We start from the raw sequence: 14,346 nt of genomic DNA, 5'->3' as shown, positions 1-14,346 counted from the left end.
ATTCAACGGATGTTTATTTTTCACAGACAGTATATATGTCATCCTCGTAGGTAGGTCCATGCTGTCGGGCATTTATAAATGTGTTGTTGCTCACCTATACATTTTGCATAATTGAATGAATCTAGAGAAATATTGGGAGGGATTAAAAAAAATCTAATCCCTAACACAGATATTCCTCCATTGGCTCTCAGCTCCCCACCCTAACACACTCAGTCTCTCAGTCACACATGCATTAGGACTGACACTGTTCAGAAGGCATTGTGACATGTCAATTATTTTTACTTACAGATCTTGTGTAAATAAATGTTCCATAGACTATAAAATCGAAGTTTGGAAATATTTGCAATGTTTTACAGAGTAGACCATCGTTTTGAGATACTTGGCACCTGCACATTGCTCCTGCAGTTTGCTTCAAGTTGAGAAAAGTTGCAGGCTGGTGGAATTGTCAACATAGTGCGGTGTGTTGTATACACACACAATTCCATTCTTGTATCTGAGCAGCTATTCAGTGGGGGTGATGCTGGGGCCTTAAAAAATCTTTCCATTACTCCTTCTCTTGAGATATCGCTATTCCCTTCTGAAACTGGTATGCTTTCATAGCCCCTTGTCTACTAGGAGTTTAATTGTAAACTGTAAGGTAGTGTTCACAATATTCTATAAAGGGAGAATCCATTCATTTGCAAGAATTTGTGATGAAAAAATGAACAACAAATATTTATGACAATTTTGTGCATATATATATATTTCAGAGCAGGAAAAAAAGTACTTTTGGTAGTTAATAGACGAGAAATTGAAATTAGATAATAGTCTTAGTCTGTTCTGTGTTGCTGTAACAGACAACCTAAGGCTTAGTCACTTATGAAGAAGAGATATTAGAAACTCATGGTTCTACAGGCTGGAAAGTGCAAAAAGCATGGTATCAGCATCTCCTTGGCTTCTGGTGAGGGCTTTTGTGCAATGTCACAGCATGGCAGAAGGTCAAAGGGGAAGCAGACACCCAAAGGGTGTCTTGACTTTATATCAACTAATTCTTCAATTCATTCCATTTGTTTTGTCAGCACAGAAGTACTGGATATAGGAAAAGAGAAGCATAATAGTAAAGGGAGTACAGATTTGAAAAAAGCAAAGGAGAAAATTGAAACATGAAACATGAGTGGATTCTTCTCTCCCACATTATTTTCTCCTGTGTTTTGTTCCTAGATTTACTTTTCCCTTTCATTTTGAGACTTTTTTAATGAGTAAAAATAGGTATCAATTGATTTTTTTCCAGGAAAATAGCTTTAGGCTGAGTAATTAACAACATTGTTTCAATTTCTGTTGCACTTAATGAAGGTGTCAAAATATTTGTTTGATGTGAGTGAGGCATGAACATGGAAGCCAGGCGACAATGTCTCCTGCTTGACTTTATTAGAAGCATTGCAGATGTGCCCTTGAAAAGTGAAGTAGAAAAAGATCCCTTACATTTTACTAATATAGCATTTAATCCCCTGTTCAGGGAGAAGCATTTTTAGGCCTTCCTTGCTTTGCTATATATTGAATTTTCTTTTTTGCATAAAAGACAACCAAGCTGAATTAACAATATCATGTTAGAGTATTGAAATACCAAATAACTTCTTTAAAGTAGCTACTTTAGAGTAACAAATGTATACCTTTTATTACACATCCACTTGCCATGTTTGGAATTTATATTCACTTTGAAAATAAATAGCAGCTACAAATATATATATGGACAACGTGATGAACACAATTTGTTTAATTATTGGTGTGCTTTGAGTTTGTCCCCACCAAAACTCACCTTGAAATTTAATCCCAAATGTGGCGGTGTTGGGAGGCGAGGCCTAATGGGAGGTGTGAGGGTCATGAGAGTAGATCCCTTATAAATGGCTTGGTGTAGACCCTTTGTCAGAAAGCAGGAATGATGTACCCGAGGCTGTACATCAGTCATACTGAATGCAATTCCACCCCCACATCAAGGTCTGAAAAGGACCAATTAGCAGAGACACCAAGCTGCAGTGTTCTGCTGTTTCTCAAACAGGCTCCCAGAAAATTCTCAGACATGCTATCAGAAATTCTACACAACATAGTTTTGTCTGGTTTCTTGGGTGTATGGCTTGTCTCTCTTGAACAGAGCTCTTCCTTTCCTTCTCCTTCTTTTCCACACTGACATCAATTCTTTCTTGATGATGTAGGAAATTTTACACAACTTACACTAAAATTTCTACTTTTGAGTTGTGAATTTTTGAAACATAATTAGTGTTTTATAACTTAAGAGTTCAGGTTTCTTCTTCAGCCACTATGTCTGGAACATTCATTTCAAGGGGACACAAAAAGTCTTTGAATGTTTGTGTCAATTACCACTAACCTTTTATTATCTAAATATTTTATAATATTTCCTATCTAAAAGGCATTTGTATAAACCTTGATGCCCTGGACTCCCCACCATTAATGAATACCTAAACTAATAGAGCTAGGGTACTTTGTTTTAAAACAGGTTTGAATCTAAATTTTTAATGGTTTTAGGCAGATTTTGAATATTCTTCCAACTATATCCTTGTCTCTTTCTAGGTTATTCCAATGTTGCAAGAATTTATAATCAACAGATTGGGACGTGCATTCATTGAACCACCCCCCTTTGATTTAGCCAAGGCATTTGGAGACAGTAACTGCTGTGCACCACTGATTTTCGTGCTCTCTCCTGGAGCAGATCCCATGGCTGCCCTTCTAAAATTTGCTGATGACCAGGTACCTTACAATAGATGAAGTTATTGGATATTATTTTTAAAAAGCAATACTTGCTTATAATTGAAATTTTAAGGATGAGAGAAAGGTAGAAATTTGTCACTCAACCTTTGAAAGTTATCACAGGTTGACAGAATCCCAAGAAAATGATACTAAAATGGCAGCACTGACACTAAAAAACAACTCCTTATCCAAATTAAAATTTAATTAAAACTAGAATTGGGATTTAAGGGGCATTTACTTTTATTTGGGGTGGGGGGACAGGAAACTCTTTGACATTATTTGCACCAGTGTATGAGCTTGGGTTGATTTAATAAATTCAAGCCTGGACAGTGACCACAGGGGTGCACCTTTTCTGATCCCACCCCTCTGCCACTCTCTAAAGGGGGGCCTTCATTGACTTTCCAGAGCAATTGTACATTGTGGTCACTGTATTAGATTAAAATATGTTCTAGCCAGGCGCGGTGGTTCATGCCTGTAATCCCAGCACTTTGGGAGGCCAAGGCGGGCAGATCACAAGGTCAGGAGATCGAGACCATCCTGGCTAACACGGTGAAACCCCGTCTCTACTAAAAATACAAAAAAAAAAATTAGCCAGGGCATGGTGGCGGGTGCCTGTAGTCCCAGCTTCTCGGGAGGCTGAGGCAGGAGAATGGTGTGAACCCAGGAGGCAGAGCTTGCAGTGAGCCAAGATTGCGCCACAGCACTCCAGCCTGGGCGACAGAGTGAGACTCCGTCTCAAAAAAAAAAAAAAAAAAAAAAAAAAAAAAAAAATTCTGCTATTTACATGCCTTGTCTTTAAAAATTAATTCAAATGAATTCAGTACAAATGTTTTTACATCATATGGTCTAGAACAAGAAAATGATAATAAACAGATGATTGGGCATTTCCTGAGTTGAATTTTTTCTGATTTGGTACAATTAAAATAACACAGTGTGGTAATGCTACTGATATTTCTAAAGCCACCACCACCACTTGTGTTGAGTGCTTAATGTATACTGTTGGCTTTGCTAGACCTTGTTACATACATGGTCTACAACCCCGTAAGGTAGATGGTGGTATCTCTATTATACAGATAGGAACACTAAAGCATGGACAGGTTAAGTATCTCCTCAAAGGCCACGTAGCTGAGAGGTTAAAAAAAAATTTATTAGGCCAAAAAAAATTGATATAAGGCATAGAAAAAATTTAAGAAGACTTTTAACATAAGGAGGAAATAAAAAGGACTGGCTGCCTTGCAGCAACTCTTAAAATCTAAAGCTGAAAAGAAAACTATAAATAGGTGAACTTGTCCTATTTCCTCCAGATTTTTGAATTATATATTTTGGCATGAGTGTAATTCTTATACACAGAAGAATAGATGGCTTGGCATAGTACTTATTATTTGTTGAAGAAGCATTGGAACGTGGCTGTGGTGATTGGAGGAGAGGAGGTCTGAGATGTGTGAAGGAGCAGATTATGTAGGGTCTCTGTAGGCCACATTAAGGACATTGAGTAAGATGGGAAGATGGAGGAGTAGGATTTTAAGCAACAAACTGATGTGATCTGACCTATAATTTATAAAGTTCATCCTAGTTGGAGCCTGAAGAATTTATTTGGGTGGTGCAGAATAGAAGGAGGCCCCTAGTAAGGGGGGGGTGGCCATTGAAAGTCCAGGAAGAGCAATGGTGGGTAGGAGTAGAGTTTGGGAATGGTGGAGGTGTTCACTTTTACGTAGGACTCACCTCTCCTAGTCAACCCGAGCTTGATGACCCTTTGAGCCCCTCCTAGTTGCTCTTTATATCTCTCTTCACGTTGTACATATGATTATTCTCTGGCTCCTATGTGGGTCCTGCTCCATGCATTCTCTTCTCTTGCTGTCTCTGCTTCTTCCAGAAACAGCAGGATCCAGCTCTACTTTGTTTTCTGCTGCCTCTACAATAAGCCATGGGCATTCGGGAGGGGCTAAGACCCCACTCTTCCATATCCAGGCCTCTTCTACAGGGGCAGTCTGGTGATAACTACCCCAGAAAGGAGACCCAGAAGCCACGGACGAATTGGAATACAGTAGAACTGAATACAGGAAAACATTCCCACAGAATTCTCTAAAGAAACTGACATGGGAATCAGTGGCAATTTTTAAAATTTTCTTTTATACAGTAGCCAAAATAACTAAAATATAGTTATTCAAAGATCTGGAGGAAACAGGACAAGTTCATCTGTTTCTTTTTAGTTTTCTTTTCAGCTTTGGATTTTAGGAGTTGCTGCAAGACTGCCAGTGCCTTTCATCTCCTCCTTATGTTAAAAGTCTATTTAATTTATTCTTTCTATCCCTTCTATCAACAACCAAAGACTCTACAGAATTTTCCATTTATTGCCATGACTATTTCCTACATGAACTGACTTGCTTTTTATCAAAGTGTTTATAAGATTCTTTGTCAAAGAGAGTTTTTTAGGGATGCATGTGTTTGGCTTTTTGAGACATGTGACCCAATTAAATTGTAATATGGTTAATGTTAACATTTAAAAAAAAAACAATATTGATGTTTCTTAAAATGTAATTTTAAATAACATCTTTACTATTCTTGTACACAGGGATATGGGGGATCAAAACTTAGCTCTTTATCTCTTGGTCAAGGCCAAGGGCCCATTGCTATGAAGATGTTAGAAAAAGCTGTCAAGGAAGGAACATGGGTTGTTCTTCAGAATTGTCACCTTGCCACCTCTTGGATGCCAACCCTTGAGAAAGTCTGTGAGGTAAAAATGCAAGTTTATACTTATTAGGTTGTATTCCCTGAATCTAATTAGTAATATACATAGCATTCAGGTAGCTCTATTCCTCTCTAATTTGGAGGGTTGCAGGTTAGTGCTTTGGCTGGATTACAGGAGAGAGAGGCTCACATCGAAAACCAGATCTGGAGGAACAGAGGCAAGCACATAGCCAGGCCTGGGCAAATCCCTCTTAGCAGGGACAAGGCCTCATCCAGTGAGATGGAAATATCCTCAGTCCTGAGGCGCAGGCTCAAGGAGGGGAGTAAACCACAGGGTAGATATACATCAATTTACTTTTTATAACAATGGCCTAAAGCAACGAAGGAAGACTGTTCAAGGTGAAATTCATGTGGCCACTCTAAACTCAAAGGCTTCAGAATGTCACTTTTCTTTAACTTACTTTTCTCCCACTTGGCCAGTTACCCTGCTACAGTAGAGAAATCTGAAACCCAAAGGGCACTGTTCCCACCTACCTTGCAGTGAGTCATGGGACTTCCCTGTTCTGGTTGGCAGAAATTCCAGGAAAAAAACTCCATGTAGCTCAACTGAGTAAACAGAAAGCCTGGCACTTGATCTCAACAAACAGAGAAAATGAATCCTCTGGAATTACCCGCGACTCTAGCCCACTCCTAACTCCCTTCTAAATAACCATTGTGATGATAGAACTTGCACCATCCACCCATCTGGCTTTGTTTTTTCTTTATGTCACTTAGTGCCAGTTTGTTCTGGCCGTGTCTCCCACTAGAATGTAAGCATCATGAAGACAGTGACTTTGTCTTTATCTGTTGTATTCTCTGCTTTCCCCCCAGCACCTTGAACAGTGAGGCCCATAGGATACAATCAATAGATATTTATTGAATTAGTGAATGGATATTGCTTCACTGCCTGACACTTTTTAATGGCCTCCCAAGGCATGCAAGACAAAGTTCAAACCCCCAACATGACCTACAGCACCCTTCAGAACCTGACCTTTGCCTGCTTCTCAAGTTTCTTCTCAGGCCACTTTGATCATGACTTCCATGCTCCAGCCTTTTGAACTTCTTTCACTTTTGTTGGTGCAGCACATTTTCTCAAGAGTATAGGTCATCATAGTTGATGTAATTTCTGCCTGAAAAGCTATTCTTTTTATCATTTGCCTTACAACATTTCCTCATACTTCATGCCTTATATCAGAGGTGTTTGTTGTTGTTGTTGTTGTTTTGAGATGAGGTCTCAATCTGTCACCCAGGCTGGAGTGCAGTGGCACGATTTTGGCTCACTGCGACCTCCACCTCCTGGGTTCAAGCGATTCTGGTGCCTCCGCCTCCCAAGTAGCTAGGATTACAGGCGCCTGCCACCATGGCCGGCTAAATTTTTGTATTTTTAGTAGAGACAGGGTTTCACCATGTTGGCCAGGCTGGTCTCGAACTCTTGATCTCAGGTGATCCGCCTGCCTTGGCCTGCCAAAGTGCTGGGATTACAGGCGTGAGCCATCATGCCTGGCCTATCAGAGGTTTTATATTTGTGCCTGTCTGCTTATGGTTCATCTGTCTCTAGACTGTTCTCATGACCTGTTGAATTGTATCATATATACCCATCACAGAGTCCTGTAAGAGAGAAATCTGTCCCTGATGGATTGGCTCAGAGTCCCATTAATCATGTTACTAAAGTCACTAGACCATAGGGCAGCTGGTAGGAGAAAAAGAATGGTGCTTTCACCCACCATATTGTTATTAAAAAATATAGACACATATGCCTCCTTCCTTATCCACCCCTTCTCCATAGGAATGCTCAGGGTTTTTTTTACCAATAAAGATTTGCCATTTCAAGAAACATAGATACCACTGACATGGACAAGTGGGGGAGGTAGCAGTAGGAAGTGGGACTAGACAGGAATGGAGGGAAAGGTCCATGATAATTCTTCCTAGTGTCTATACGGCCTTGCGATGGTGCTAATTGAGTGTTTTGTTACCCTAGCGTGTGACCATCCCCTTGAATAAATTTAGCGATTAGTACTAAGTTTTGATGTTTCAGACTGTCCTAGTTTTTCTCACCTTTAAAATACTCTCTCTCTCTCTCATCTAATCTCTGCTTGGTTTAATATTGACTTATCTGAGTGCCTTGTTTGTTCTCACAACCTGGCTACAGCAAGAAAAATGGATTAGTCTTAATCTAGCTCTGAGGCAGAGAATTATTTCTGTAAATATTTCAGCAACATCAGTGCATATACAAGAGTTTTGGGAATGTCTTAGTTATTTTGACCAACTCTGAATTATATAGCACTTTTGTAAACTTTATAGTCATATGAATTAATGTTACCAAGGAGAATGACAACACCCTGGGCCTTCTCAACAAGGCATTATTGTTTTAGGAGCAGAATCAGATTTTAAAGCTTTTGCTAAAAATTGCAGCAGTTACATTTCTACTTTGTAAAAATACTTCCTCCCCCTTCCAACTCATCCTTCATATGTATGCTTTTGAGATTTTCTTGGGTTTTATTTACCCTTTTGTATCTGATTTGTTTTCTTACAGGAGTTAAGCCCAGAGTCAACACATCCAGATTTCCGAATGTGGCTGACGAGTTACCCATCTCCAAATTTCCCTGTGTCGATACTGCAGAATGGAGTGAAAATGACCAATGAAGCACCAAAAGGTTTACGGGCTAATATCATTCGATCATACCTCATGGACCCGATCTCTGATCCGGAGTTCTTTGGCAGCTGCAAAAAGCCTGTTAGTAATGGTTAAGTCTTGTTACCTCGGCCCTATAAAGCAGTTCAAGTGGCCCCTGGTGATCATGGATGTGTGCACTGAGTAAAACTAAAAATTAAATAGACCTCCTGCACCGCAGTGCAGTAGGTTTTGATAACTGATTATTGACTGTGCTGAAGTCAATTTTATTAATATTTTATTTTAATTTTAGCACCAGCCTCATTCCTGCTCAGCTGAGATCTTATGGGGTGTCATTAATAATGTAGCTTTCTATTTAGAAAGTCAGCTGTAAGCCATTCCCAGTACAAATCTGCAAGGTTGGAGAATCTTGTTTCAGGATATTAACTGAGCCTTGTGCTATTTAGAGCCATGTCTCTAAATTAAAACATAAAAACATTTCCTTCATATAACTATAATGAGAGCCAAAATGATTTTACTCCTTGATTGATGGGACTCATAAGGGTCTTTTTTAGCGTCACCAGGCAAGCAGGGAAACCACCCGCTGCTTTCATGATTAGAATTGTGTACGTGAATGTCTGTGACCTAAAATTGTTTCACAGCGTTTTGCCATAATTAAAAATGGAACAGTTTCTTTTTAAGAGGGGTTATGAACTTTAGAAGTTTTTGCTATTAAAAAGCTCACACGCTTGATGTCTGAATTTGTTTTAAGTGCACATCAAAAGAAAACATTCAAAATAAAGAAGTACTTTCATTAAACAAAAGTCTTGGGTACTAAAAAGTAAAAGGGGGCCTATATTTAAAACTAAGTCAAACCATCTCTTAAGCTTCTAAGACCTGCCATAGGACTAGCTTTTGCATTGATTAGGGCCAGAGAGAGCAGGTTACTCCCAGACAGATGATGAGGGCATTTCTGCATATGATGAACTAGACAGAGCCTCTTTGCAAAATTTAAGTCAAACCCTCCCTTTCTTCTAGATCAAAAGGTCTCTCCAGCAGTAGTCACCTATATTGGAGGTCCAGGAATTTATGAAACCCAGCCCAAACCAAAACCAAATTCTCATTAAATGCCAAAGCAGCACATCATAATTTTTGTTTTAACTTTTTATTTGAAAATAATTTTAATCTTACAGAAAAAATGCAAGTATAAAAATAGTACAAGGGCCAGGCATGATGGCTCACACCTGTAATCCCAGTGCCTTGGGAGGCTGAGGCAAGAGGACTGTTTGAGGCCAGGAGTTTGTGGTCAGCCTGGACAACATAGTGAGACCCCTAGCTCTATAAAAATAAATAAATAAAAAATTAGCCAGGCCTGGTGGCACACACCTATAGTCCCAGCTACTGAAGAGGCTGAGGAGAGAGGATCGCTGGAGCCCAGGAGTTTAAGGCTGCAGTGAGCCTTGATCATCCCACTGCACTCCAGCCTGGGTGACAGAGCAAGAAGACCCTATTTCTAAATGAATAAATAGCAATAGTACAAGGAACATCCCTACACCTTTTTACCCATATTCATCTCCTGTTAATATTTTATTCCTTTTGCTTTATTATTTGTGTTTCCTCTCTCTCTCTCTCCCACTTCCCTTCACCGTCCCTCCCCCGCCCCCACATCAGGTACATGTAAATTAGATAAGTTAGATATATCATGGCCCTTTATCATTACTTTTTTTGGTGTAAATTTTGTAAGAATAGGGATATATCTTATTCTGGTACAGTTATTACTTTTAATAAGTTTAAGAAGGATACACTGTTATTTAATCTATCATTTGTGTTTCAGTTTTGTCAGTTGCTGCAGTAATGTCCATTAAAGCGTTTTCCCGTCCGTGACAGCATTGTTCTAGTATTCAGTATTATACTTAATTGCCTCGCCTCTTTTGTCTCTTTTAATCTGGCACATTTCCCTATCCTTTCTTTGTCTTTTATGACATTGATATCTCTGAAGAAGTCATCTCCCCCTGTTTTTTTATGTATGTGTGTGTGGGTGTGTGTGTGTGTGTAATTTTTTTTTGTACTTTCAACTTTTATTTTAGATTCAGGGGATACAATTACAGGATACATATACCCATATACATGGGTATATTGAGTGATGCTGAAGTCTGGGATATGAATGATCCTGTCACCCAGGCAGTGATCATGGTACCCAACAGTTTTTCAGCCCTTGCCCCCTCACTCCCTTTCCCTTTAGTAGTCTCCAGTATCTATTGTTCCTTTTTTTTTTTTTTTTTTTTTTTTTTGGAGACAGGGTCTCACTCTATTACCCAGGTTGGAGTGCAGTGGCTCCATCACAGCTCACTGCAAGCTCCACCTCTTGGGCTCAAACGATTGTCCCACCTCAGCCTCAGGAGTAGATGGGACTACACATGCACACCACCACACCTGGCTAATTTTTGTATTTTTTGGTAGAGACAGGGTTTCACCATGTTGGCCAGGCTGGTCTCAAACACCTGACCTAAGTGGTCCACCCTCCTTGGCCTCCCAAAGTGCTGGGATTACAGGCATGAGCCACTGCACCTGGCCTATTGTTTCCTTCTTTATGTCTGTGTTTACCCAATGTTTAGCTCCTACTTATAAGTGAGAAGATGCAGTATTTGGTTTTCTGCTCCTGCATTAACTAGCTTAGGATAATGGCCTGCAGCTGCATCCATGTTGCTGCAAAGGGCCTGACTTCATTCTTTTTTATGGCTGCATAGTATGCCACAGTGTATAAGTACTACATTTTCTTAATCTAATCCACCATTGATGTACGCTAAGGTTGATTCCTTGTCTTTGCTATTGCAATTAGTGCTGAGAACATACGAGTTCATGTGTCTTTTGAGTAGAATGATTTATCTTCTCTGGATATACACACAGTAATGGGATTGTTTGGTGAAATGGTAGTTCTGTTTTAAGTTATTTAAGAAATCTCCAAACTGCTTTCCACAGTGGATAAATTAATTTACGTTCCTACCAACAGTATGTAAGCATTCCCTTTTCTCTGCAGCCTCACCAGCATCCATTGTGTTTTGACTTTTTAGTAATAGCCATTCTGACTGGTATAAGAAGGTATCTCATGGTGGTTTTGATTTGCATTTCTCTGATGATTAGTGATGTGGAGCACTTTCTTTTATGTTTCTTGGCCACTTGTATGTCTTCTTTTAAGAAGTGTCTGTTCATGTCTTCTGCCCATTTTAATGGGGTTATTTGTTTATTGCTTGCTAAATTGTTGAAGTTCCTTATAGATTCTGGATATTAGACCATTGTCAGATTCATAGTTTGCAAATATTTTCTCCCATTCTGAGGGTTGTCTTTTTACTCTGTTGATAGTTTCTTTTGCTCTCCAGAAGCTCTTTAGTTTAATTAAGTCCCACTTGTCAATTTTTGTTTTTGTTGCTGTTGCTTTTGAGGACTTAGCCAAAAATTATTTTCCAAGGCCAGTTTTGAGAAGGGTATTTCCTCGGTTTTCTTCCAGGATTTTTATAGTTTGAGTTTTTACATTTAAGTCTTTAATCCATTTTGAGTTAATTTTTGAATATGGTGAAATGTAGGGATCCAGTTTCATTCTTCTGCATATGGCTAGCCAGCTATACCCGTAACATGTATTGAATAGGGAGTCTTTTCTCCACTGCTTATTTTTGTCAACTTTGTCAAAGAGCAGATGGCTGTAGGTGTGCAGCTTTATTTCTGGGTTCTCTATTCTCTTCCATTGGTCTATGTATCTGTTTTTCTTTTTCTTTTTCCTTCTTTTTTTTTTTAACCAGTACCATGCTGTTTTGGTTACTGTAGCCTTGTAATATAATTTAAAGTTGGGTAATATGATGACTCTGGTATTGTTCTTTTTGCTTAGGATTGCTTTGGCTATTCAAGCTGTTTTTGGTTCTTTATGAGTTGTAGAATTAGTTTTTTCTAATTCTATGAAAAATGACATTGATAGTTTGATAGGAATGGTGTTGAATGTGTATATTGCTTTGGGGTGTATGGCCATTTTAACAGTATTGATTCTTCTAGTCCATGAGCATGGAGTGTTTTTCCATTTGTTTGAGTCACTTGTGATTTCTTTCAGCAGTGTTTTATGGTTCTCCTTGTAGAGATTTTTCACCTCTTTAGTTAAATGTATTCTTAGGTATTGTGTGGGGTGGGAGGCAGCTATTATAAATGGGATTGTGTCCTTGATTTGGCTTTCAGCTTGAACATTATTGGTGTATGGAAATGCTGCTCATTTTTGTACATTGATTTTGTATTCTGAAACTTTACTGAATTCATTTATCAGTTCTAAGAGTCTTTTGGCAGAGTCTTTGGTGTTTTCTCGGTATGGAATCATATTGTCAGCAAAGAGAGATAGTTTGTCTTCTTTTTCTATTTGGATGTCTTTTATTTTTTCTCTTGCCTGTTTACTCTGTCTAGGACTTCCTCTCTGTTTTTTAATAAATTTCTCATTTTGGGTTTTTTTTTTAATGTTTTCTCATAATTAGATTCAGGTGATTCATTCTTAGCCAAGATATTCCATAGGTGATGTTGTATGCTCAGAGATCACATCTGGAGGCACATGATGCCATTTGTCCCTCATTGATGATACTAATTCTGATCACTGAGACAAAGTATTGCCCTATTTCCTCACTGTATAATAACTGCTTTCCCCTTTGCCATGAATAATCAGTCCCTGGGGGAGATAGTTTAGCACCATGAAAATATCCCATTCCTCATCAAAATCCAGCCCCAACCCAGACTTAGTAATCATTGATGATTCTTACCTGATCCAGTTATTCCTGTGATGATTGTAAAAACATTATTTCCCACCTGAGTGCTCCCTTCCACATTCGACATTTGGCACTCTACTACAAGCAACAGTTCTCCCTTCTCCGCCATTTGTTTATCTATTAATTGGCATGAACTATGAATTCCTAGGCTTTTTTTCCCCTCAATGGTACATTAAGTATTTTCATTGCTATACTTGAGTCTTTTGGTACTCAGATTGTTCCAGAGTTGGTCAATTAGGGCTCCTTCAAACTGCTTCCTCTGTACTTGGTATAGGTTCCATATTTTTTAAAAAATTCTATTATCTGATGATTAGTAGCAGTAGTACCTCTTAATTTCTGGCATAAGATGTTCTAGGCTCATGGTGTACCTATCTTGCCCCAGCCCTGGAATCAGCCATTTTTCTGAAGAATCCCGTTTCCTTTTTAATGGAGAATGGCATTAGAGAGCATGGTTTGGGTGTTAGAGGAGCTTTTTGCTACTGCATTATCTGTCTGTATTTTCTTGACTCTTTCAGTGGAGAGAACTTGGAAGTATATACATGTACACACATACACAAATATACATGCACACATACATGCAAATATACAAATATACATACACATACATGCAGACAAGTTCATGTGCACATAAATACTACATACGTATTTTAGAAGCGATGAATTCTGCCGGGCGCGGTGGCTCACGCTTGTAATCCCAGCACTTTGGGAGGCTGAGGCGGGCGGATCACAAGGTCAGGAGATCGAGACCACGGTGAAACCCCGTCTCTACTAAAAATACAAAAAATTAGCCGGGCGTGTTGGCGGGCGCCTGTAGTCCCAGCTACTCGGAGAGGCTGAGGCAGGAGAATGGCGTGAACCCGGGAGGCGGAGCTTGCAGTGAGCCGAGATCGTGCCACTGCACTCCAGCCTGGGCGACAGAGCGAGACTCAGTCTCAAAAAAAAAAAAAAAAAAGTGATGAATTCGTACAGATACCTCCAATTTCAGTCACTCTTCTCAGATATCTTTTTTGCTTTTCCTCATTCCATATTTGTATGTCCCTTCTTCTGCAATGAGAAGCCTGGCTTTCAACACATCAGCACATTTACTGATTTGCTCAATTCTCTAATATATTGAAAATAGTCCAGAATTAGCCCAGCATGTTTAACTATCTCTGTGGTTAAATTTATTCTACTTTTTTTTGTCTCCCACTCTCCCTTTCAAATTTATTCTACGAGGGAAACCCTTCCCCGGCTCTTGTATAAAATGTCATTTCTGTGACTTTTCTGGTTACTGTTAGGTAGTAAAGTGTTCTGTAGTCATTTTAAATTGCAAAGCCAGCCTTGATTCAGAAACCAAGAAGTATAATGTAATATATTGATCATTACTTCAACTTTTATTCAAAATCTAGTGTCTCACCTTGGGCCTGTAGTTGGTGGGCTTCCTGCCCTTGGGGGAAGATGGAGTTGGCATCTTTCTTCTTGTGACTCCTCCTGCAC

General features: G+C 39.2%; 1 protein-coding gene across 1 annotated transcript in view; it reads left to right on the top strand.

Moving 5' to 3' along the window:
• The window catches only part of DNAH7 (dynein axonemal heavy chain 7), a 332,081-nt gene that overhangs the window by 271,392 nt on the left and 46,343 nt on the right, over positions 1-14,346 (top strand). Inside the window, exons 55-57 of the mRNA XM_030802541.1 lie at positions 2,566-2,742; positions 5,315-5,476; positions 8,003-8,203. Coding sequence (XP_030658401.1) covers positions 2,566-2,742; positions 5,315-5,476; positions 8,003-8,203 — 540 coding nt within the window. The remainder of the gene's footprint in view (positions 1-2,565; positions 2,743-5,314; positions 5,477-8,002; positions 8,204-14,346) is intronic.

This window comes from Nomascus leucogenys, chromosome 22a (genome assembly GCF_006542625.1).
Source record: "Nomascus leucogenys isolate Asia chromosome 22a, Asia_NLE_v1, whole genome shotgun sequence".
Lineage (NCBI taxonomy): Eukaryota > Metazoa > Chordata > Mammalia > Primates > Hylobatidae > Nomascus > Nomascus leucogenys.
Note: the sequence above shows the minus strand (reverse complement) of the source record. Positions and strands in the feature narration are given on the sequence as shown.